The 21599-nt window shown below is 49.7% G+C and overlaps 7 protein-coding genes across 7 annotated transcripts; 3 read left to right on the top strand and 4 right to left on the bottom strand.

The window, feature by feature from the left end:
• Positions 1–92: 92 nt before the first annotated feature.
• On the bottom strand, positions 93–2174 carry F4807DRAFT_422115 (ras family protein). The gene is made up of 5 exons (XM_047997642.1): positions 1906–2174; positions 1458–1581; positions 1357–1404; positions 1075–1302; positions 93–975 (listed from the first exon to the last, which is right to left on the bottom strand). Exons 1-5 carry the CDS (start codon positions 1914–1916, stop codon positions 778–780), a joined length of 609 nt encoding a protein of 202 aa, XP_047855161.1. The 5' UTR covers positions 1917–2174; the 3' UTR covers positions 93–777.
• A 749-nt stretch (positions 2175–2923) lies between these two features.
• On the top strand, positions 2924–4328 carry F4807DRAFT_54246 (uncharacterized protein). The gene is made up of 2 exons (XM_048003188.1): positions 2924–3534; positions 3589–4328. The coding sequence occupies exons 1-2, from the start codon at positions 3261–3263 to the stop codon at positions 4209–4211; spliced, it is 897 nt and encodes a 298-aa protein (XP_047855160.1). The 5' UTR covers positions 2924–3260; the 3' UTR covers positions 4212–4328.
• F4807DRAFT_466977 (uncharacterized protein) lies at positions 4329–5808 on the bottom strand. Its single transcript, XM_048002436.1, has one exon. It carries the CDS (start codon positions 5537–5539, stop codon positions 4454–4456), a length of 1086 nt encoding a protein of 361 aa, XP_047855159.1. The 5' UTR covers positions 5540–5808; the 3' UTR covers positions 4329–4453.
• Positions 5809–6380: 572 nt separating this feature from the next.
• Positions 6381–9918, bottom strand: F4807DRAFT_54233 (uncharacterized protein). The gene is made up of 3 exons (XM_048003186.1): positions 9913–9918; positions 7589–9854; positions 6381–7537 (listed from the first exon to the last, which is right to left on the bottom strand). Exons 2-3 carry the CDS (start codon positions 9757–9759, stop codon positions 6475–6477), a joined length of 3234 nt encoding a protein of 1077 aa, XP_047855158.1. The 5' UTR covers positions 9760–9854; positions 9913–9918; the 3' UTR covers positions 6381–6474.
• Positions 9919–12067: 2149 nt separating this feature from the next.
• Positions 12068–14027, bottom strand: F4807DRAFT_422106 (WD40 repeat-like protein). Its single transcript, XM_047997641.1, has 3 exons — positions 13746–14027; positions 13521–13686; positions 12068–13463 (listed from the first exon to the last, which is right to left on the bottom strand). The coding sequence occupies exons 1-3, from the start codon at positions 13784–13786 to the stop codon at positions 12489–12491; spliced, it is 1182 nt and encodes a 393-aa protein (XP_047855157.1). The 5' UTR covers positions 13787–14027; the 3' UTR covers positions 12068–12488.
• Positions 14028–14201: 174 nt separating this feature from the next.
• F4807DRAFT_54173 (WD40 repeat-like protein) lies at positions 14202–17579 on the top strand. The gene is made up of 2 exons (XM_048003185.1): positions 14202–16151; positions 16201–17579. The coding sequence occupies exons 1-2, from the start codon at positions 14301–14303 to the stop codon at positions 16876–16878; spliced, it is 2529 nt and encodes an 842-aa protein (XP_047855156.1). The 5' UTR covers positions 14202–14300; the 3' UTR covers positions 16879–17579.
• Positions 17580–19429: 1850 nt separating this feature from the next.
• Positions 19430–21470, top strand: F4807DRAFT_54150 (uncharacterized protein). The gene is made up of 6 exons (XM_048003184.1): positions 19430–19658; positions 19722–19814; positions 19872–19908; positions 19965–20032; positions 20157–20557; positions 20670–21470. Exons 1-6 carry the CDS (start codon positions 19539–19541, stop codon positions 21370–21372), a joined length of 1422 nt encoding a protein of 473 aa, XP_047855155.1. The 5' UTR covers positions 19430–19538; the 3' UTR covers positions 21373–21470.
• Positions 21471–21599: the final 129 nt, after the last annotated feature.

Here is a 21599-nt window from a genome sequence, read left to right as displayed (position 1 = left end):
CTAGATACCCGTAGCAGCCATAATTACCCCTGATATGTTTCTTACAAAATTTACCCAGGCACCGAACGATCAGACGACACTACATCAAGAAGCACAAGTCTAAAATCATTGATAGATATATCCTAGATTCTACGCACAAGTCTGTATGATTAAGTACCCCCTTGATTGGCAAGCAAAGAACGCGTTACACCGTAGAGAGGAAAAACGAGAGTGAATGACCATAGTCGTGATGATATGTCGAAATAACTCTCCACTATCCATCATTCTCTCGATTCCTCCCCAGCCGGTCATGGAAAATACACACAAAACGTAAAACTCATTTCTTTCTTTCATTCTCTCCACCCGCAGGAAAATGCCATAGGTTTCTAAAGAAGCAACCGCACATAGATTCTAGTACAAACAGGCTTCGCCCGAGTAGTCATGAGAGAAATATCGCATTAGTACGTAACTTGACCAGAAGAAGGCTGCCTGCTGCTGTTAAGCCGCCCTCCCCGAACCATTAGGTGAACCCGCTCTCTCTCACACACATGCTATAATTCGTAAGGGTTTTCCTGAGGGATGGAAGAACCTGGAGAGCAATCTCGGCGCTTAGGTTAGGATCCAAGTGAAGTGAATATTTATCTATCCGCAGTCAAAAGCGAAAAGTTAACACATCCCGCCTCCTTGCCATCCTGACCATATGCATCATGCCTTTACTGCCAGTCCGTCCCAGGAAATCGGAAATCAAAAGTGCATGTGAGGATTGCTGATTGTACGAGGGTATCATAATTTGCCGCTCTAGCAGCAGCCACCGCTGTTTCCGCTAGACACGCTGTGTCCGGGACCGACTTGAACACCAGGCTTGGTGTTTGTGGTGGCCTGAGATCCCATTCTCTCCTTGATCTGTCGGGCCATGGTCAAGAAAGCTTGCTCGACGTTGGAAGCGTTCTTGGCCGAGGTCTCGAGGAATGGAATACCGAGGCTGTCGGCGAATTCCTATAGGCTCGGTTAGTACGTGATATATAGTTTGATTACTCAGTCCAAAGACGACCACCTGACAAGGCTGTGGGATTAGTGTGGTGTATGATTACGTACCTTGGCAACGGTGTACTCGACAACCTTCTTGTCCGACATATCGCTCTTGTTACCTACGAGTAGCTTGTTAACACCCTCGGTAGCGTATCGGTCGATCTCTTGCAGCCACTGCTTGACGTTGTTGAAGCTGTCCATGTCGGTGACATCGTAGACGACGCAGATACCGTGAGCGCCTCGGTAGTAGGACGAGGTGATGGTTCGGAATCGCTCTTGACCAGCGGTATCCCACTACATCACAGTTAGCAGAAGTAGAGAAAATCACGAGGCTGAGGCTGCTCTTACGATCTGTAGCTTCACAGTCTTGCTGTCAAGCTCGATAGTTCGGATTTTCTATATATAGTTAGCACTAAGACAATGATGTCATCTTTTGAGAGTCGACGTACAAAGTCAACACCGATGGTCGAGATGTACGACTCGGTGTAGGTATCGTCGGCAAATCGCAACAGAAGGCAAGACTTTCCAACACCGGAATCACCGATGAGGAGGAGCTTAAAGAGATAATCGTATCTGCGAGGGCGGCGAGTTAGTCGGGGTGCAGGAGCATGCAAGACTTGATCAAGCTTGGCTTGGTTGGCTGGTTGAAGGCCATGGACTTGTGGATTATGGTAGTATGCCATATTTATCGAGGATGCTGAGATGTTTGAAGTGCTCCAGATATGGGTTTTGGATTATTGATCAAGGTCCGTGGGTAATGCATATCAAAGGATAGTTGCTGGTTGCTAGGAAATGAGTCAGGGGAGGGTTGCACACTAAAGTCATGCTGTCAGTACCGTCTTCGAAGTTGTTGTCGCCAGGCGACACGGTGAAGGGGTGTAGGGGGAAACGTACTACTCAGGATTCATCTTGGCGGAAGTGAATGCGCTGCCTCAAGAAGACAACAAACAATAGACTCGGAACAAGCGGTCGCTGATAAGCGAGGAGAGGTAAGTAGACAGGCTTAGGCTAGAGTTGAATAGATGAAGATGAACGAAGATGGTTGCGAGGTTGCGAAATAGATCAGGACTTGAGATGATGTAAAAGGAAGGATGCGTCGTTGGCGTTAAATGGGTAGTAAGTAGTTCTGGTAGTTTAGTTTGGTAGATGTAGAAAGAGAATTAAGACAAGCCGCAGGCGGCAGCCACAGGTGCTCACCGTATCTAATGTACCTAGGTACATAGTAGCGACTTCAATGTTTCCAAGGTTCACAGTGCACAGGCCATGGTAGCAGCTTCTAGCCGCTGGGGTTTGACATGCCAGCTGCTAACGTAAGTCGGTCTAGCCAGCCGACCTAATCACGAGGCGCAAGCTTTAAGAGGTACCTAGGATACATTCACGTACCAAGCGTCATCGGCACCTTAGTCTGTTTCAAGGCAATAACCAGTGGAATAGACTTGACAAGTGCACAATGAATGATTGGCAAGTGACAACATTTTCAGCCGACCCCTAACTAATGTTTCTATTCTTCCATCTTCTTCAAATGTTTCTACCTCTACATGCATCCTAACAAAGAATATCTCAACCACTATAAAATGAACACTTGGATGTGTAACTTAACAGCACATTCATAGTATCAGGTATATGGTAGTCAGTTATGCAGTTTATGCATAAAATACCTAGGTAGTAAAGAGGAAAATAAAGAATCCCGGAATTATGATAGAGATGACCGGCAAGATCCGGTTCCGTGCTACCAATGAACTCGTCGTCATTATTATCAGCCCTCCGAAACGATCTTCTAGAATGTTATACCTAGCAGACTTAGGTAGATCATTGTACCAAGACGCCAACAGTACTTAATGGATTTTTTCTTCGCAGATAGTCAGCCGAGGAAGAGATAGACCTGCATTTAGAAAATAATGATCAGAGACATCAGCTGAATTAAGTAACAGGTCGGTGGGTTCCGGGCTGAGAAGAATGAGGAGGACAGTGTGGACCCCCTGTCTCCCACGTCTTCGGCACAGGTTTAGTGGAACCCCGCTATTTTCAGCATATCGGTACTACCGTACTACCGTACCAGGGCCTACATAAAAATTCATCCCCAAAGAAGCTTCACTTACATCATACCAAATCTTCTACCTATTATGTATTTCCTCATACCCTCATATTCGCACCCGACCCTTTGCGAATCAACCGCAAGCTCGCAAGAACCAGCCTAGATCGAATTAATGAATCTTCAACCCTCCTAACCCCGCCATCGAGGCCCCGGACACATGTCCCTATCAACCAGCGTCGTTCGAACGCAGTCAAACGCCTTGAGCAAAGCTAACTTGCGCATACTCCCACCTGTTGTGTATGCTGCATCCGCATCTTCTGTGTGCGCCACAACGCCGACGATAGCATCGAGGCCTTCCGCCGCCTGTTTAAACTTATCATCACATCAGGAATTATCTCCGATATGGTTCAATTCCTCATTTCCGAACTACAATCTCCCGTCTCCAAGTGGGGGGAATCCTAGCGATGAACGGAAGGTGAAATTAGGAAAAAGTCAGCTTTCTCCCTGTGGCTTCAATATGTGATCATTAGACTAACTGCTTCTAGCTCTGCGCATCCTCCAAGAACGACTTCCTACCCTATTACAATCTCCGCTACCGCAAGAGATACTATCCCCTCATATCTCTCTCCACCTATTTCCCTCGACACATCCATACCTGCCCACGGTATCGGGTAGAGTTGCATATATAGCAGCATTATGGACCTCCCCATTAGCCTGGAACCGAGTGCCTATAATCGGTAACGTGAAGCTCGAAATCCTGTCGGAACGGATGGTCAGCCAACCGTATTACTCCTCCCCCAAGCGATCCGAAGCGTACGGGGAACAGCTAGTCGTCAAATGGAGGACGGCCGATAGCAAGCCCAAAGACGCCGCCCTTACCATCAAAGAAGATGGCGAACACAAGCTCGACGACACCCTCAGGGGAACCCAGAGCGTCGGAGAAAAGATGGCATTCACCGGCCTATTCATCTTCGAGTTCGATAAGGATGCGCGAGTCATAAGCCATACGATCGAACATGTAGACGAGCATGGAGATTGGGAAAGGGGCTTGGGCGCCAGGGTCGTCGGCTTGACGGATTGGCTCCTAGGCGGCATTAAGGGGCGATCAGATAGCGGCGCCCCCGCGTTATGCAGTATTGTTGGTAAGGACAGAAAAAACGCACGATAGATTACGATCACGGCGGTAATACACGGGAGTTTGATGACCCAAAATCCCGAGGAAGCTTGTCTTAGAGTCGTTGAAGCCTGCGATGTACATATGTAGTATTAAATATCGTCCTGGCATGAGCCAGTCACCACTCAACCTAAAAGGAGGGCAGTGTATATAGACGATGTAAATCAGTAAACCATTTTGAACCAGCTCTAAGTAAATTTACTCGCGATCATTCGTCTAGCAAATGCTATGTCTACCTATAAATCGCTTCTAACAGGTCTGATCGGCTTCGCGATATGCTCTGGCAAATCCGGCTCCCTCACCAACTCAAACTGCACATTTGCCAACGACGACGTGACTATCGAGCCCCTATACCAGTCCCGCCAAATCTTCTGCACGACATTAACCTCCTCTCCCCTCCTCCCATCCCCATCCCCATCCCCATCCCTAACCAACACCCCCTCCCCCCCAACAAGCGCATGCGTAAGCTCATCCCTCGGCGCCACAGCAACCAACACCTTCCCCCCACCCCCACCGTCGCCGGATACAACGCCCGCGAACCGGTCCACGACGTGAAAAAGCGCCCCGAAGATGTGCTGCGGCCCGCTCTCGCCGTACCCCAGGGCCGCGAACGCGACCGCGAGGCGGCGCACCCGCAGCGCCTCCTCGCGCGACAGGAAGTACGCCGTCGGGCTGTTGAACCCGAAGCTGTCGCACGGCTCCAGCTCGCCCAACAGATACACCGCGTCGAGGGCGAAGTTGAACCAGGCGCTGGGGGGCGACCAGGTGGATCCCGGGCTGGAGTTCGGATTGGGGTTCGGGTTGGAGGATGAGGAAGAATGGGGTAAGCGTGAGGAAGAGGAGGGGGAAGGGGAGGAGAGGGAGGGGGGTGACGTGAAGGGTTGGAAGGGCGTGATGGAGTGCGTGCTCGAGAGGAGCACGTGTGGCACTTTCCAGCTAAATGCCGGCTCGTAGTGTTTTAGGGCTAGGCTCCGCGTCTCCCGGTTTATGAGCAGGAGGACGGGGATAGTGGCCGGAGGGGGGTCGGTAGGGGATTGGGAGAGCGACGGGAAGCTGGTCCATGGCTCCTCTGGCTCTTCGGACGGCGGGGGCGCTTCGGCGTCTAGACAGGCGATGGCTACGATGCGCGGCGCGATGAGATACTCCCATATCTTGAGGCGTAGTTCCGGGGGTAGGTTTGGGAAAAGTGGGAATGAGCCGCCGTGGGCGTGGACGCCGGCTCGGTTGAGGGCCTGCGCCTTGGCGCTTTCGAGGCCATCGCTTACGACGCGGAATTTTAGAGAGAATCGCGGACTGTTTGGTTTGAGTTGCGTCGTTGCCATAATGTGTAGTTTGGGTATACCTAGGTAGATATACGAAGGTGTCTATGGCAAAGGTGATGTGCGGAAGTAATATGTAGGATTGCGGGCCACTCCCGCGCCTCTCAATAACTACCGAGGCTAAAGAACAGGCTATAACTCCTGGATAGCGTCTGGTTTCTTCATTTCACTGGTAACGTTAGAAAACAGAACAATGCTATGATATATGAGATAGATAACAGTGAGGCGGCGAATGGTGTTGACCTCGGAGTTATCTGATTTGCGATTATGCTTGAGTGAGTTTATTTTCTAAGTGAAGTGAGATGAGTAAGTGGTGGGACGTGAGATAATTATAGCGGGGAGTTTCGCTTATGTAGATCCCCGAAGTCTGCATATAGTCTATTCCCTTAGATCAGATTCTTCTCCTTGCCATATCCTTTGTATCATATTTACTATTCTACATAATATCACTTATCAAATGATCATCATAAACCTTGGATGTATAAATTTCTCTCAGGGTAGTCTCAAAGTTGCTTAGAATCTTAAGCTAGGTATTAGAGAGCCACGAGTTTAAGTCATCACGATTGACAAGACCTCAGCTAAAGCTATGCTCTTATGCCTTTTTAGCTTCAAGAAAACACATACAAAGGAACAAGGGCTTGTACCCGGCAGATATCCAAATCGTAATTCCTTCTCAATCGAATCATCATCGTCAGTCGGAGATCCTGTCTCCTTCTGGATGTACATGAGAAACCCCTTCTTACACACCATTGAAGTACACGAATGACTATGTTACAGAATAAGATCGAGATAATAAAATACCTATATGATAACACTTTCAACCCGGGAGTGTGTCGCGAGGGTCGACGTTGAAAATATAGAAAAGGAAAATCAAGATAAGAAAAATTGCATGGGAGTACCTAGCCAGTAGGTATCCCCACGAGAGCAGGGTTCTCTACCTAAGTTGCGAGACCCAGCCACTTCAACGCCTTCCGACTATTGCCCTTCCTTGGGCCGTTCTGCCTGCCGTATAGGGGCATATACTTGCGTTCTTCGGCGGCGAAGTAATCATCTTCCTCATCCCAGTAGTCCTGGTATACGGACGTCGTATCTGCGCGATTGGAGGCGTTGTCCACGTCCGCTTCTCTCCCGAGCATATGTCGTAGCTTATTCCGCTGACTCTTCATCGACTTCATCGTCCGGCTGCTCTTAATGGTCTCTGATATGGACCCCTTGGACGACTTGAGCGGCGCGTCTCGCGTTGACTCTACCGCTCGATGTTTATGTTTGGGAGGAGGTAGGGGTGGAGTGGCCTCATATTGCGCCGAGGCTTCGGCTACCTGTTTCTGGAAGCCCATGATAGCGGCCGCGTTAGACAGAGGAGCGGAGTCTTGATTTGGGTTGATTAGGGGCGTCTGGACTAGTGGTTTGCCCCGAGATTCGCGCCTAGAGCCTCGCCTTAACTCCCCGTCGATCTGGGTCGAGGCCCTAGGGGCTACTCCGTCCGGAATGTAGAATGTTGAAATATCAATAAGGATTTGCCAGATCGTGGAGATCAGAGTTGCGATCTCGGACTCGCTAGCCGACGAAGGAAGAAGCCAGTTGGCCTTCGAGAATGAGGGCGCCTCTTGCTTCATTTCAATAGGAGTGTGGAGGGTTGCGCCCGTCCTTGTACTAATTGTCGACATTCTAGACTTCGAATTCATGCGAAGATGTGTGTTCCTCCGCGTGGGGATTTTGACCCCGGAGTTTAGCTTTGGTTCTATATCTTCGGAATGTAGGATCCCTGCGACTCTTAAGAGGTCCGAGCCTACTAATCGTTGCAACGAGAGAACAGTTGCCAAGTGTTCAGGGGGATATTCGAGCAAAAGAAACCGAGTTGCAGAATGAGCGGCCATATACGTCTCTAGATGAGGTATAATTAACGTCGCCAAGAGTAGCGGGTTAGTGAAGGGGTTGTCTTGAGTTTGGTTCGCCAGGGGCTGTGAAGTGAAAGCTTGCATAGCGCTTGCGATGAGAAATCTTTATAATCTGGTTAGTAACATGATACGCACCAGTCGATTGACTACTAACCTCAAATCTAGTCTTCCGCTCCGGGTCACACCATTCGGCTTTGTACCGAGCTTTTCTAAGGAACCACTAATCGCGGCGAGAAAATCCTTGTCAACGCCTTGCTGTGCTCCAATGGCGACGATGAGATCGACCTTTCGTTTTCGGTGTATGACAGTCCCCGAGTCTGTTTCACGGAATACGGGTTTCCAGAGACTACTGAGCTCTGGGAGCAAGGGGAAGTTAAACTGGTGATAGCCTGCGTCTTCTGGTGGGAAGTAGATGTTCAAGATGGATCGTAGCGAGTTTTGCATGCCCACAGCTGTTCTACAGTTTGTCGTCGTAAAATCGTGGAAGCATTTCTGTGGCTTCTTTGTAGCTAATGGCGGGGTTGTGGCCGGGGTCGGTGGTGTGGTAGGTCTGTGGGCATGTCTATCATGCTTGGGTGATAAGCCATGAGATGAACACGGGTACTTCCCATACGCAAAGGGATCGTACTCGTCTGGATCCAGATGACAAGCTGGTGATACTTCAGCATGCTTGACGTAGCTTATTCGTCTCCGGTCAACAAGTGGAATGCTCCGTGGGTTCAAGTTACCGGATTGATCAGAGTTCTTCTCAACTGCTGCCTCGTATGGCGACGTAGATATTGGGTATTCACCCTCTCTAAAAGCTTGAATCATCGCTTCTAGCCGTGAATCCGGCTGCTCGGCCTTGAAAAGTATTACTAGATTTTCGACCATTGGCAGAACCGTTTCATGAGGCACATCGGGGTCGAGTTCAAAACTGTCACTAAAATCGATGGATGAAGAGTCCTCCATGTTTGCCTCGGGAGATATGAGGATAGTAAGCTCGGGCTCGGGTTCAGTAGTTGTGCCTCGATCTACGTAGCTGCTCGTGGTACTTGTACCAACATCGACGTAAGACAGTGGTCGTCGTGCTTTGTCCAGTTTGAGCGGAGATGGAGGATTCCGCCTGACCATGGATCGTTTTGGTGTGCTGAACGTTGGCCTAGGGATATCGGTTGTGAACTTTTGACGCGGAGATCGTGGAGATAGTGGTGATCGTGGTAAAGGCGTGGCTGGCGTTCCTTGACATATCGGGCTGTTTATCGTACTTGTAGGTCTCGAACGCGGCGGTTGTGGGAAACTACATAGCAGAATGTCTTGGTTTCGTACAGCGCTGGAGTAGATTCGGTCTACCGACTTTGTTTTCTTATGGGAGGCGGCCGAGACCGAATGTCGAACATCAACGACAAGAGCTTCACATATCGCTGGCGTATTAGGCGTCGAATCGAACTTGAATGACTGGGGGCTCGATACGTCAATGGTCGCATGCGACGACAGCCTGCCTGGATGCTCCTCTCCTACCTGAAATGGAGAGTTCGGCTGACTTCTTAGCTCGTTTACTCGAGATCCAACCGGGTGCAGTGTTCGCCGAGTATTCTTTCGGTGATCTTGTGTTGTATGGCTCCGCCGAGGAGTTTGAGGTAAGTCCGGATCAAAGGAGATTCTTCTCTGCCATTTTCGGGCCCCAAAGATATAAAAAGGGGTTGAATTCTGGTAGTCATCGACCACTCGATAAATCGGTGTGCTTGAGCTCCGGGGCCGATTCCCAGTCGTGAGGTCGACTTCGGTGTTGGTTTGCAAGAATGCGGTTTGAAGATCAAGAGCCTCAGCAGCTCTCATAGCCTCAGAGACTGGGTCGTTGGCTATCCCCCCATCTCTTCCTTTTAGCTGTCGATTGGTGACCCCTATTTGGGAGGGCTTGAAATTCAGACTCGCTTTACGCCGTTTAGATAACCCTGCGACCCCATTTCGGACAAGTTTAATAAATATACGTTCGGCTTTTGTGAAATCTCCGTCAGTGATGTATTCACTGATGTCGGATACACATTCCATTTGAGCACTTGCCGTGCCCCCATTCATGAAAACTAGCCGCTTATTACTCGGTGTAGAGTCGCGCAAGAATGCATGCGCCATCTCAGCTCTATCACGACATGCTTTATGCACTGCTAGGATTCGCGACCTAGCGTCGAAGGGAGCCTCGGGATTTTCTTCTTTCAAGAAATATCGAAGTGGCGGTATAATCAAGATGTTTGGTGAGCTTGGAAGTAGTCGAAGTTGAGTTGAGACGGTATCCTGGGGCCCCTCAAAGGCAACCAAGCTACCGTGATATTGAGATATCGTACCCATCGTGACGTCCGAGACACCCCACGAGTCTCATAACGTAGACTTCACCGTAGGCTCGGATCGATAGGAATAATTCCGTGAAGAATTATAGGTGCTGGCTGGTAGTCTGAATGAGACTTATTAGAAAACACCAGTAGTCGCTCGCATACTACTCACGTTAGACAACAGCCAGACCAATTAGAGTATCTAAGTACGATCCTTCGATGAAGGTCTAAGAGACCAACATGGAGAGGAGATGACTCGGGGTAGGCTATCCGAACAGAATGGTGGCTGTGGTGAGAGGATCGGCCTATAGGACTCAGGGTATCAACATGACCAGTGTTAGTTTTGGGGTGAAGAATTCTGGTGAGACATGGGAACGATCGAGACTCCGGTTCTCACATAGAGAGTTCGTGGGGGATCTTGTTACAGGTACGGCCGAAAAGGCAGATACGATTCCAAAATAGAAGAATGCATATGTGGATGAAGAGTAGAGAAACTATCATAAAGTTAAACGTGAGGAAATTATTAGGTATTGTAGATACCTCCCTGTTTGGTGCCTAGGCATTCCTTAGTTAAGAGGTATCTTCGAACTTTGTACCTAGTACACTAGGACATAAAATCACATTGTGTCTCAGGGCATAGGCATTGTGGATGGATGTTAGACAAGTAACTATGTACATGGCTCCTAATGTACATCCCATACGGGGGTGGAGGGGATCGCGGGTAGCGGCATGGAGAGCGATGTCAATGCAGCATGGCTAGCAGGTAAGAATCCCAGAGGTAGGTCAAATGTCTATAATCGAAACCAGCCTACAATTCTTCCTAACTTGGTAAGCCGAGTGATAGATACTGCAGACTATTGAATTAGACCGAAAGGGAGGTCCGGATATCTGGACTCGAGATGCCAGTTTAATGAAGATAAACTTTGGCGTTTTTGGCGCTGGATGAGAACAATGACAAGTCAACGGCTACTCGGAGTTACGTATACCTGCCTAGGCGACGCGGATTGACGTGGATTGCCGTCGATACTATAAAATGAAATAGCTTGGGGAGGACAAACAAACGCAGTTCTGTGTTTGTTGGCAGGAATAAGAAATGATATAGTTAGCATTACTTGCTATTTCCACATATATCCGAATTTAGGCTTCTTCCAAATCGGTGAATAGTGACATGAATTTCATTATTGATGACTGCATTCTCACCATAGGTGGGTTGCAGGTAGTACGCGTATTTCGACGCGAGATAAAGAAAATACCTGTGTGGCAAGGTTCAGACGAATCATGAAGTTTGATCTTGCTTCTCTTCGGGCATTGAGAAAAGCCAATTGGATAATTCGGTGACTCCATCCTGCCAGGAGAACATTATGGTTGCAAAGGGAAGGAAAAGCAATTCCACATCATACCAACCTCCAACCCTCCAAAACCCCAGAATTAAACTTCCTCGGGCGCCGACTTATACCTAGTATTCGAAACCGGATTAGCGCCAATGGGTAATAAGAAACAGTCTGATGTTCATGAAGGCTAAAATCAACCTTGTTCGCCACGGGAGTCATCTTCTCACATTCAGACGAACGGCCTTCCGCATAAAACTTATGTGGCTGCCCATTTAGGCTGTCAGGGTAGCAAACTGATCATAACAAGCTGGGCGTATAGCTAGCTGCCTTACATTTATTGGCCCCCCTTCTAACATCTTTTACTTTGATTGGATCGTGGGGTTTTTGCTTCTTCCGTGGCTTCCTTCATGGAGCGTCTTCACTAACGGCCGAGAATATATATTACGAATTGCCAGACTATGAACGCCACTGGGTATTCAATGTAGATTGGCTTCCCTTCCATCTGGGGTTTCCTATACTTACAGGTACTTGTTATATCATATCAGCCACCGATGCCAAGACGTAAACGGCAAGATCCTTAGTTAAAAGCAAGAGAGATTCCGGCTATTCGGTCTGCATCCACACGAGCTATCTACATTTCAACCAACGACGTGGATCATGCACTATATATCCCACATAGTCACCTAGGTTTTCGTATTCAGCCAGTTGGCGAAAGCTTCTATGCTTGGAAGCCTCAAGCCGAGATTCAAGTTTACTATTGCTTCATTCGGCCTGACCGGCAGGACAAGAAATACGGTTCGCGGCAGATCAACGGTTCCCTGCGGAAATCACGGGGGCACGCGTGTTTCCACATAGATCATGCTCGTGATAGAGATAGTTCATCATAATAACCCTAGCAAAGCAAGTTAGAGATACGATCAGCTTTGAAGATAGATTTGTTACACAATTGTAGATGTGCCGGTAGTAATGACATAGAACCATTTGTGTTTAAGGCGAGGGAATACCGAAATTATATTAAGGGGCGCCTCGACCTGACAGAAGTTTTGATTGTCTCTATTTCTATCTCATACTCTGTAACCCTTTGGGCGTTCGGTGTAGGTCAGACAACTGGAACTCGAACGGGTAGGACGAGATTAAAGTTTCAGGAGACATTCGTCGAGCTATTCGCGTTGTCGAACCCACCAAACTTCACACGTGCCTTCATTTCCAAGGTTCTTCGAGGTGAGACTAGCCTCCCGCTCGTACGGCCGACAGCCGCATATCTTTAGCCCTATACATGAAGGATTCCAGGAACGCAGGTTGTTTATGCGTGTCTCATTCTCTTCGCATTTCTTCAGCATTAGCTCCAGCAATCAGATTGATACCTGGTACTAAACTAGTCTGGGGCATTCTGCCCAAGGACGTAGACGTTGGCTAGCTAATCATCATCTTCCATCATTGCAGCGAGTTCAGCTTCTTCCTCAGCGGTCATTAACCCCTTCTCTGGTTCAGCTGGGGTTTCCTCCTCGATACCCTTAGCCTTGTCTTCTTTTTCCTTGTTGATCTTGTCGAGCTCGACCTGGTCAAGTGACCATGTCCGTACGGTACCATCGATAGAAACAGAAACGATTCTTCTACCTCCTTCAATAATGACTAAGTCGGTGACCTCGTCGTAATGGCCCTCCAAAGTGCTATAAAGTTTCCCCGACGAGCGATTCCAGACTTTGATATCCTCGTCTCTCCCAGCGGTGATGATCCATTGATCCGTCACAGCGACAGCTCGTACATGGTCACCATGATGGATAGAATCGTCGGTAGCAAAGCCCTTGAGACGTGATAGACACTTAGCTGTACCATCCCCACTTGATGTCCATAGGTCGACTTCTTCACCTTCACTATCGAATACCACCTTGTATACCGTGGTATCGTGCTCCAAGATGGTATGCCGTACAGCACCAGGCTCATCAGGTGATGCCTCTTTGATCTGTTCGAAACCGTCCAGCCGAATTCGCCATCGACGGATATGGGGATCGCTACTTGCGCTGACGAGTATGACCTCATCAGGACCTGACTGCACTGGATCAATGACGAGGTCTTGAATAGCCATCATCGACACGGCCTGGTCTTGCAATACATGAAGACGAGATCCCGTCTCAATATCCCAAACCATGATTTTCTTGTCCGCACCGCCGCTTATTAAGCAGTCCTTTCCACCAAGCTTGGTGGACACGACGGCCTTGACGAAGTCTGTATGACCACTGTATTTGCGACCTGGTGTCTTGGATGATAGGTTCCAGGACCAGACATCCTTATCCCAAGAGCCGGCGAACAGTGTTTGGTTCCCAGGCCCGCCGATGGCAACGCACGTTACCGGTGCTGACGGACCTCTGAATACATGCTTTGTGTCCCCTGTCTATCGTAGTAGAGTTAAAACTCATGCCTTCAACGAAATCTTGTCCTCATAACTTACATCAACGTTTACTCTACGAACAGAGCCAGCAGACTCCGCGACGAAGACAGATGATGGACTAGTGGGATCTGGTATAGCAGCCAACAACTTTGATTTCAATACAATGGGGTTTCCATTCTTGTTGCCAGCCTTCGCCGCCCGTCTTTCTATCTTGGCTTGCTCGGCACTAAAGAATTTGGTTAAGCTGTATACGCTTTACATTCCATATTTGTTGAGGTATCTTACTCGGTTTGGAAGAATTGGTCTGCGGATGTGCCTTTATGCATGATGACGACGGTGAGGAAGGATGACGCTCAGGGGCTGCTGGAATAAGAAAAGTTCGTGTGAGACTGAAGCTTGGAATCTTTCGTCTTGTTCGCCAACATTCATCAATCTTCTTATACTACTCCCACGATGTAGCAAATGCAGGCGAACGGCTGCCTATTTAGGCAGCTATAGGCAGCAGAATTTATATTACTAGTGTTTCTATGAGAATCTCGTCTTCTAACAAGAGATTTCAGATTTAGATGTGATTCGAGTACCTAGGTACCAGGTAACAATATCGCGTTATCGCCGAATTTGGAGAATTGGGGTAAGGTGGGGGTTTCCGTGGCGCTTGGTCCAATGGAAGAGGGGAATCCTTGCTCACCCTGAACGCGTTTGCTTAATTAATTCTCGGCACGCGACGCGTTCTCTGTCTGGTCTATCACTTACACCAATTTCTCACCAAACCCGTTCTCACTTTCGATTGTCCTCGACCTCGACTACAAGTGAGGGATAGACATCGAAACAAACATCGGAATGACATCTACAGCACCCCATCGTCCCCGAGCAAGGCCGGCTCATACTCAGGGTTCGACACACTGCGCCTATACCCCTGACGGCTCGAAGCTGGTTACCGTAGGCTCAAACAACACCATCCGATTATACAAGACTGGCTTTGATGGTGAACCTATCAACATCGACGACTGCCAAGAACAGAACCTGAGCGTAGACGCTTCTGATGAGTTCTTCGTTGTTGGTTCCGAAGATGGAACCGTCAGTCTTTACTCTATCCCCAACGCTACCTTCGATAAGTTCCTCCTAAGATGTTCTCTTCCAATCCGTGATGTTGCACTCTCTCCCGACTCAAAGTGGTGTGCTGTAGCTAGCGACGAATTGACTGTGAAGCTGGTTCGAACCGACGACAATACGAAGATACGTCACCTGAAGGAGCACAACAAATCTACGAAACATCTGTCTTTCGATACCAAGGGAACTACTGTCGCATTAGCTTGCACAGACGGGATCGTATATGTGTATTCTCTGACCTCTGACGAGCCGGAGCTTATAAAGAAGGTCGACGGCGTCATTGGCGCATTGGATACTGAGTCCGACGCCAGTTCGAAGATTTCGTGGCACCCAGACGGGCGTGCGTTTGCAGTACCCACTCCAACAAGAGATATACAGGTTATCTCGAAAAATGATTGGGAGAAGCAAAGAGTATTCGCGAACGGCCACAATGGAGACGTCACTGCTTTAGCATGGTCTCCCAATGGTGCCATATTGGCTTCCGCCGGCAAAGACAAGAGGATTTTGCTGTGGGAGACCAAGACTCAAAGCGTTATTGCTAGGCTCGACTATGCCAATGTCATAGATATTGCATGGCATCCCGAGAACAATCTAGTTTCTTTCACAAACTCGGACGGCGAGGTCTACATTCATCCTGACTTCGTACCAGAACAATATGAGCCCTTATTAAAACTCGCGAAGCAGCCTGCGCCTTTCATTCATGACCCTTTATCAGAGTCGACGAATGTTAGAAGACCCCTGGGAAATGGTGCAGGGGCCTCAACTTCAGTATTGCCCCAGAGACAGAGAGCTGCCAGCTATGATTCTCTTATGGATGGCCCCTTAGAGGAGGATGAGGACTTTGTGGTAGATGATGATGGAGCTGGTTATGTGCTTAACGGCAATGGTAAACGCATACATGACGACTATGATGTTTTTGGGGAACCAGCGAGCAAACGTCCCCATATCGAACCAGAGTACCACGAGGCTTTCCAGCCCGGATCAACACCATGGCGAGGCAACCGGAAGTATCTTTGCCTGAACCTTATCGGCTTCGTTTGGACCGTGGACCAAGATGGACATAACACCGTCACTGTGGAATTCTACGACCACGAATTCCACAGAGATTTCCATTTCACCGATACTTTCCTGTACGATAAAGCTTGCTTGACAGAAAACGGCACTCTGTTCTCATGCCCGCCTAAAGACGATACACCAGCAACTATATTCTATAGGCCGCATGAAACGTGGACTAACCGTACGGACTGGAGGACACAACTACCAAAAGGGGAGGCTGTTCTTGCCATGTCCCTGAGCGAATCATTCATAACCGTCACCACTTCTGCGAACTACGTCAGAGTTTATACGCTTTTCGGAATACCGTATAGAGTTTATCGACCGAAGAGCACTCCGACGGTTACCTGCGCAAGCTGGAGGGACTATGTCATGACCATTGGCAACGGCCCTGTTGGTGCGGACGGACACACCAGACTCCTATACACCATTGAGAACGTGAAGCGGGATGAAATTTGTCAGAACGAAGACACCGTAGCGCTCCCAGAAGGCGCCACACTAAAGAGCGTCTTCTTTTCTGACAATGGCGTAAGTGAGATGTATTCATTTCTAGTAACCTAAGCTTACCTGTTGATAGGACCCATGCATCTACGACTCTACGGGTACACTCTTAACATTATTACATTGGCGCCAGCCATCAAGGGCATCTTGGATACCTCTCTTGGACACCAAACTCCTCCCACGTCTCGCTTCGGGACGTAAGACCGAGACATACTTCCCGATTGCGGTGGCCGACGACAAATTCCATTGTATCATCCTCAAGGGTGGCGACCAATACCCCTATTTCCCACGGCCGCTGCTCTCCGAATTCGACTTCTCTATCCCTCTCACCTCGGAGCCTCCCAAGTCTAAAGCCGCGAACCCGGACGCCATGGACGACGACTCGCCGGAAGCGGAGGACGACGAGTCCGAGACGCGTAAGCTCGAGCAACAGTTCCTGCTCAAGGGCATCGCGGCGGCACAACTTCAGGACCTCGTGGAGTCGACGAGCGGCAGCCACACTCAACGGTCTAGCTTAGCTAGGCTGGAGCTAGAGATCGATAAGACGCTGCTGCAATTCCTGGCGGTGGAGTGTCGTGAAGGCGAGGACCGCGGCATGCGTGCACTGGAGCTGGTCGAGCTCATGCGTGACCGAACGGGTCGTATGGTAGAGGCCGCGGGCAAGGTGGCGGAGAGGTACGGCCGCTCGATCCTGGGCGAGAAAATTCGCGAGGTTGGGGAGAGGAGGGTTAATGCTATGGATGACGACTACTAGTTACTACTAGAGCGTGTATTTGGAATTGCACTGGACCGGAGCAAGGATCTGATCTTGAAAAGCGGCTGGATTCTACTGGTGTTGCAAAAGGCCTTCCTCTCAAATGGGACTGTAAAACTTCTAATGACCACGAGTACCTCCCTACATACCCTACATAATGTCAGGTTTACTATTGGGTTACTATCGAGGTTTACGCCTAGATATTGAATGAATAACAGTGAATCCATCGTCGGTTATCTTCAATAGCACAACGAAACCCCTGGACTGAGGTCAGCAGACGATCTGATAAGTCACGAAATCAGGGGTTTGTAACATAACCCATTGAAGCCTCATTTCCCGCTCTCACTAATTGCCCTTTAATATACTAGACTTGTTACCTTACGTTACCTAGGTGTTCATGGATATTATCAGCCACGTTTCCAAAATAAGCAACGATCTCAAACACAGACACCATGTTGTTATCTTGATATTATCAAGATGCCAAGGTATGTCTGATTAGGGGATGATCAACAAGTGACAGCACGGACGCAACTCGCATTCGCGCCAACGTGTGAAACATATCACGACTCTTCAAGCTAGCCCACCGCAAATTAAATTATTCCCCGAGAAGATCTGTGCTCCTCCCTCCCGCCAGCAGTTCTACTAGGCCAGAGCTGGCCAGGCTACTTCGGAAAATTCTTCAACGAATTTCTGCATTGAAGGGTTACCATCACGTTGGAAAACGGGAGTCACGGCCGTCGGATCCGAATCCTTCAGCGGAAGTCATCTTACCTGTCACTTTGTCAATAGCGGGCGATTCTCACAATCTTGCGGTCTAGGCAATGTTTAAACCTTGTCGCCGTCAATTTGACAGGGCTACGTCCCATCTTGAAGAGGAAGTAAAGCCGATAAATATCCCGTCTCTTTTAAGGTGACGACATCCTCGTTTGCTTTCCCCCACGTGGGTGATATTCAGGGGATTGAAGAACCGGGGGTTTATGAGATAGACAACAATCGGCCACGAGGTATATCACTGGCAACCCCCCGGCCGTGGCCATCTCGATATCACAATCGGGGTGTGATTTACGTGATTGACAGCAGCGGACGCCCGGATAAAAGGTTCCTCATCGAATGCAACCTCAAGCGACGTTGTGCTATGACTCGAAAGCTTGTTTGTCCTCGACGTAGCATTCGAGACTTACCTTATTATAACGTTTGTCATCAGTGCGCGATGTGATGAGATGCGCAGGATTGTCGAGACGGGAACGGACGTGCACTAGATGCGGGATAGACGAGCGATATCGCTGCGTTTTAAGATGCTTTGTTAAATGATCCGCAACGGTTCGACTCGACTAGTTCGCCATTCTAGTAGGTACTCCTGCACGACGGGCAGGACAGGGTAGGATTCACTTACATAAGATGCGAGGCTACGGCCGAAATCACGCGAGGCCGAAGTTCTAATACAGACTATACTAGAGTATGTCTTATTAGATGGTTGGTATAGCCTTTCTAATTCGTTGATAGGTTTCATGTCTATGTAGAGTCGGGAATAGCTTTCCGGTCAAGCATGGCTGGAATGGAGACGGCAATATCCGAACTCAGCAGTATATCATGCACAACCTTGTTGACAAATACCTAGACGATAGTATGCTTCAAGGCATCAGACATCTCGATTAGCTTCAATTAAGCTTGAATTTCCCAGCTCGTCGAATAGTTCTACTTACAGAAAACATGGCCGAGTTTACCATGGCTGTCATGTTATATGTAGGTAATTAGAACCGCATAGTTGGGACGACAGTCAGATTATAGTCCCGTTCCTGTCGCTTTCGTTCGCGGCGCCGTTCCTAATATAGTAACAAAAAGGGTTAATCAAGTCCACCACGAGCTCTATTGAGCTGTGCCGCTGAGCGTTACCGCATTGCGCAGTCTCTCATATTTCAAATACCATAGCAGCTGCATAGTCGTACCTGTCTTACACTAATTCGGGCTAATCAATATCGTGGCATCCTATGACCATACTGCTTAGGAACATTTACATGGGTTAGAATTGCATCCTATTACGTGCCTTAACATAAGTACAAGGATCATCGAGGAGCCATCCACCATCTCCCGAAACCGCGTGTCAGGTCCGGTATATTCATCGATCAAGTGGTATCGGTGGGCCGCACAGGGAGAGCTGGAACGGCTCGAACCAGGAAAAATTTACACTGCACAAAATTCTTTGGCCCCCCTCTTGCATAGGAAGCATATCATGGGGGCTAACGCACGTAGTACGATTATCGATGTTGGGGTCCGTCCGGGGCGTAGAAGGGGCCGAAGAAAACTAGAACGGCTCGTAACACAGTAGGAGCGCGCGTCAGCACGGCGCAGATCTCCAAAAATCCTTCTACTTACAAGAGCTGGCGGCCCCCCCGGAAGCCTCGCTACAGCTGTGCGACGAAGAGTCCGCCGAGCCCGGCGTGAACTTCGACTAAGACAACTCCAGCACCGCGTGGCTGCTGCGATGGTGAGAGAAAGTCAAGGCTAGGATCAGGATAGTCGGCTTGGGATCACGGAAAGAGTCGAAGACAGCTTGGAAGAAGAAAAGGAAGAAAGGAAAGAGATTGGTAAGGGGAGAAGAGGAAGAACTACTTATCGACCCGGAGTCTGCGGCAGGGCTTTCTTCTCAGAAGACTCGAATCATGTCGTCGCCCGATACAGCGGAACTCGTCCGTCAGATGACGGCGTACGATAATTCTAAAGAACCGAGACCAGCGTTTAATTATCCGGCGACAGTGTATGGCTTGGTTATTCCCTTCATGGTGAGCAAGGCGACTATGAAACCGTGCTTCTCTGACTACCTACTCACTCATACATCGACTTAGGTTGTCTCTTCCATATGTGTAGCCTTGCGATTATATTCAAGAATTAGGTTGCATTGTTTAGGTTGGGATGATCTTTTAATTGTACTCTTCAGAGTAGGTCTCCCAAGAATCGTATAGCCTGAGAAGTATGTCGGACTAAGCTCCATGTAGATATCAGCAACAATTGGTTCTATATTTCTCTGTCTCGGTAAGATATGTTGCCCCTTACGGGCGCAGACCACGACCACTAATCAGAAACGACAGCATTACAAGACGGTTTCGGAGACCACATACTCCAAATCGGCTTCATCAAATTCGCTAAATTCCAACAAGTAAGTTCTATTCCTCCCTAATTCACTCTCCGCCCTCTCCCAACTCCGGTCTCAGCCATCATCAGCCATCCCCTAAACCCTAACCCCGACCGCCAGCCAGCCACTAACATCATCACCCCCTCAGAAATTCTACGTCTGTCTCGCCACCTACACCATCTCCACGACGCTCATGAAGCTCTGCCTGCTCTCGCAGTACCTCCGCATCTACGAGCGGGGCACGCGCCTGCGCGCCGTCTGCTGGGTCGGGCTGTGCGTCAGCGCGGTCTGGGGCCTCGGCTTCTCCTTCTGCGCCTTGTTCCCCTGCTTCCCCGTCCGCGGCTTCTGGGAGTGGGAGACGCCCGCCCGGTGCTACGGCTTCGGGTCCAAGGTTTCCGCCGAGATCGCCGGCACGTTCGCCGCGCACACGGGCTCGAACGTCGCGCTGGACGTGCTGGTACTGGGTATCGTCGTCCCGCTGTATTTTAGAAAGGATACTGCGTGGAAGCAGAGGTTGGGGATCGGGCTACTTTTGCTGCTGGGCGTTCTGTATGTCTCTCTTACCTTTCCCCCTATTTTCTGCCCCCTTTCCCCTGTTCTCCCATCCCCCTAACCCCTACCTCCCTAACTCCAAAACTTACACTAACACCCACCCCCACAGCGTCCTCCTAATAAGCATATGGTGTCTGCAAACCATCGTCGACCACAAAGCCGGCACGTACCCGGTCCTCGACCCGACGTGGTACGGACCCAAATCCATCATCCTCGCCGCGCTCGAGGTCGACCTGGCCAGCATATGCGCCTCGATCCCGACCTTCTGGCCGCACCTGTCGCAGACGCTTCTCGGCAGCATCTTCGTCACGCAGGAGGTCCACATCACGCACCAGCACCGGCGCTTATCCGGCGATTCCTCGTACGATATTACCTCCCCCGGCGCCGGCGGCGTCGCCCCGGGACACTACGAGCTGCAATCGCCCGCCGCATCGCTCTCTCGAAGTAGTAAGGAGGAAGACGGTGGAGATGGCGCCATCGTGGTCCGCGTGACGCCGAAGCCGTCGTTGCCCAAGATGCCAGGAGGAGGAGGAGGGGGGCTAATGGGGCTGGGCCAGCACTACCGCGACGACTTCGTGCTGAGCAGCGTGGTGCCGCCGAACATGGGCATGCACGACAAGGAGACGTGCGCCGGCTCGCGCGTCTCGTCCGAGGGGCAGCGGGGCTTCGAGCGCGAGCAGGAGCGGCTGCGGCTCGCGCGCGTGGGGAGCGATACTAGTATTCTGCGCCGCGGCGCCAGCAATAGCATTGGCAGTGGCAGTGCCAGGACGGAGAAGACGAGACCCGGAAGGATGGGGTTGACGGGGTCGTGAGCTCTGGTGCTTGACTGGGTGGGAAGGGGACAGGATGGGATGGGATGGGATGAGAGGCGAAATACGTAATGTTTGTGGTTAATTTGATACCCCCGAATTTGATTTACGATTCTATTCTTGCCTTTGAAATTTGTGTTATGTCTTGAACTTGAATAGCCATTTGCCTATCTCTGTCACTATAAGTTCAATGAACCATTTCATAATCGCCTATGCGCCAGCCAGCTAGC

This window comes from Annulohypoxylon truncatum (assembly GCF_022578515.1).
Source record: "Annulohypoxylon truncatum strain CBS 140777 unplaced genomic scaffold F4807scaffold_12, whole genome shotgun sequence".
NCBI classification, from domain to species: Eukaryota; Fungi; Ascomycota; class Sordariomycetes; order Xylariales; family Hypoxylaceae; genus Annulohypoxylon; species Annulohypoxylon truncatum.
Note: the sequence above shows the minus strand (reverse complement) of the source record. Positions and strands in the feature narration are given on the sequence as shown.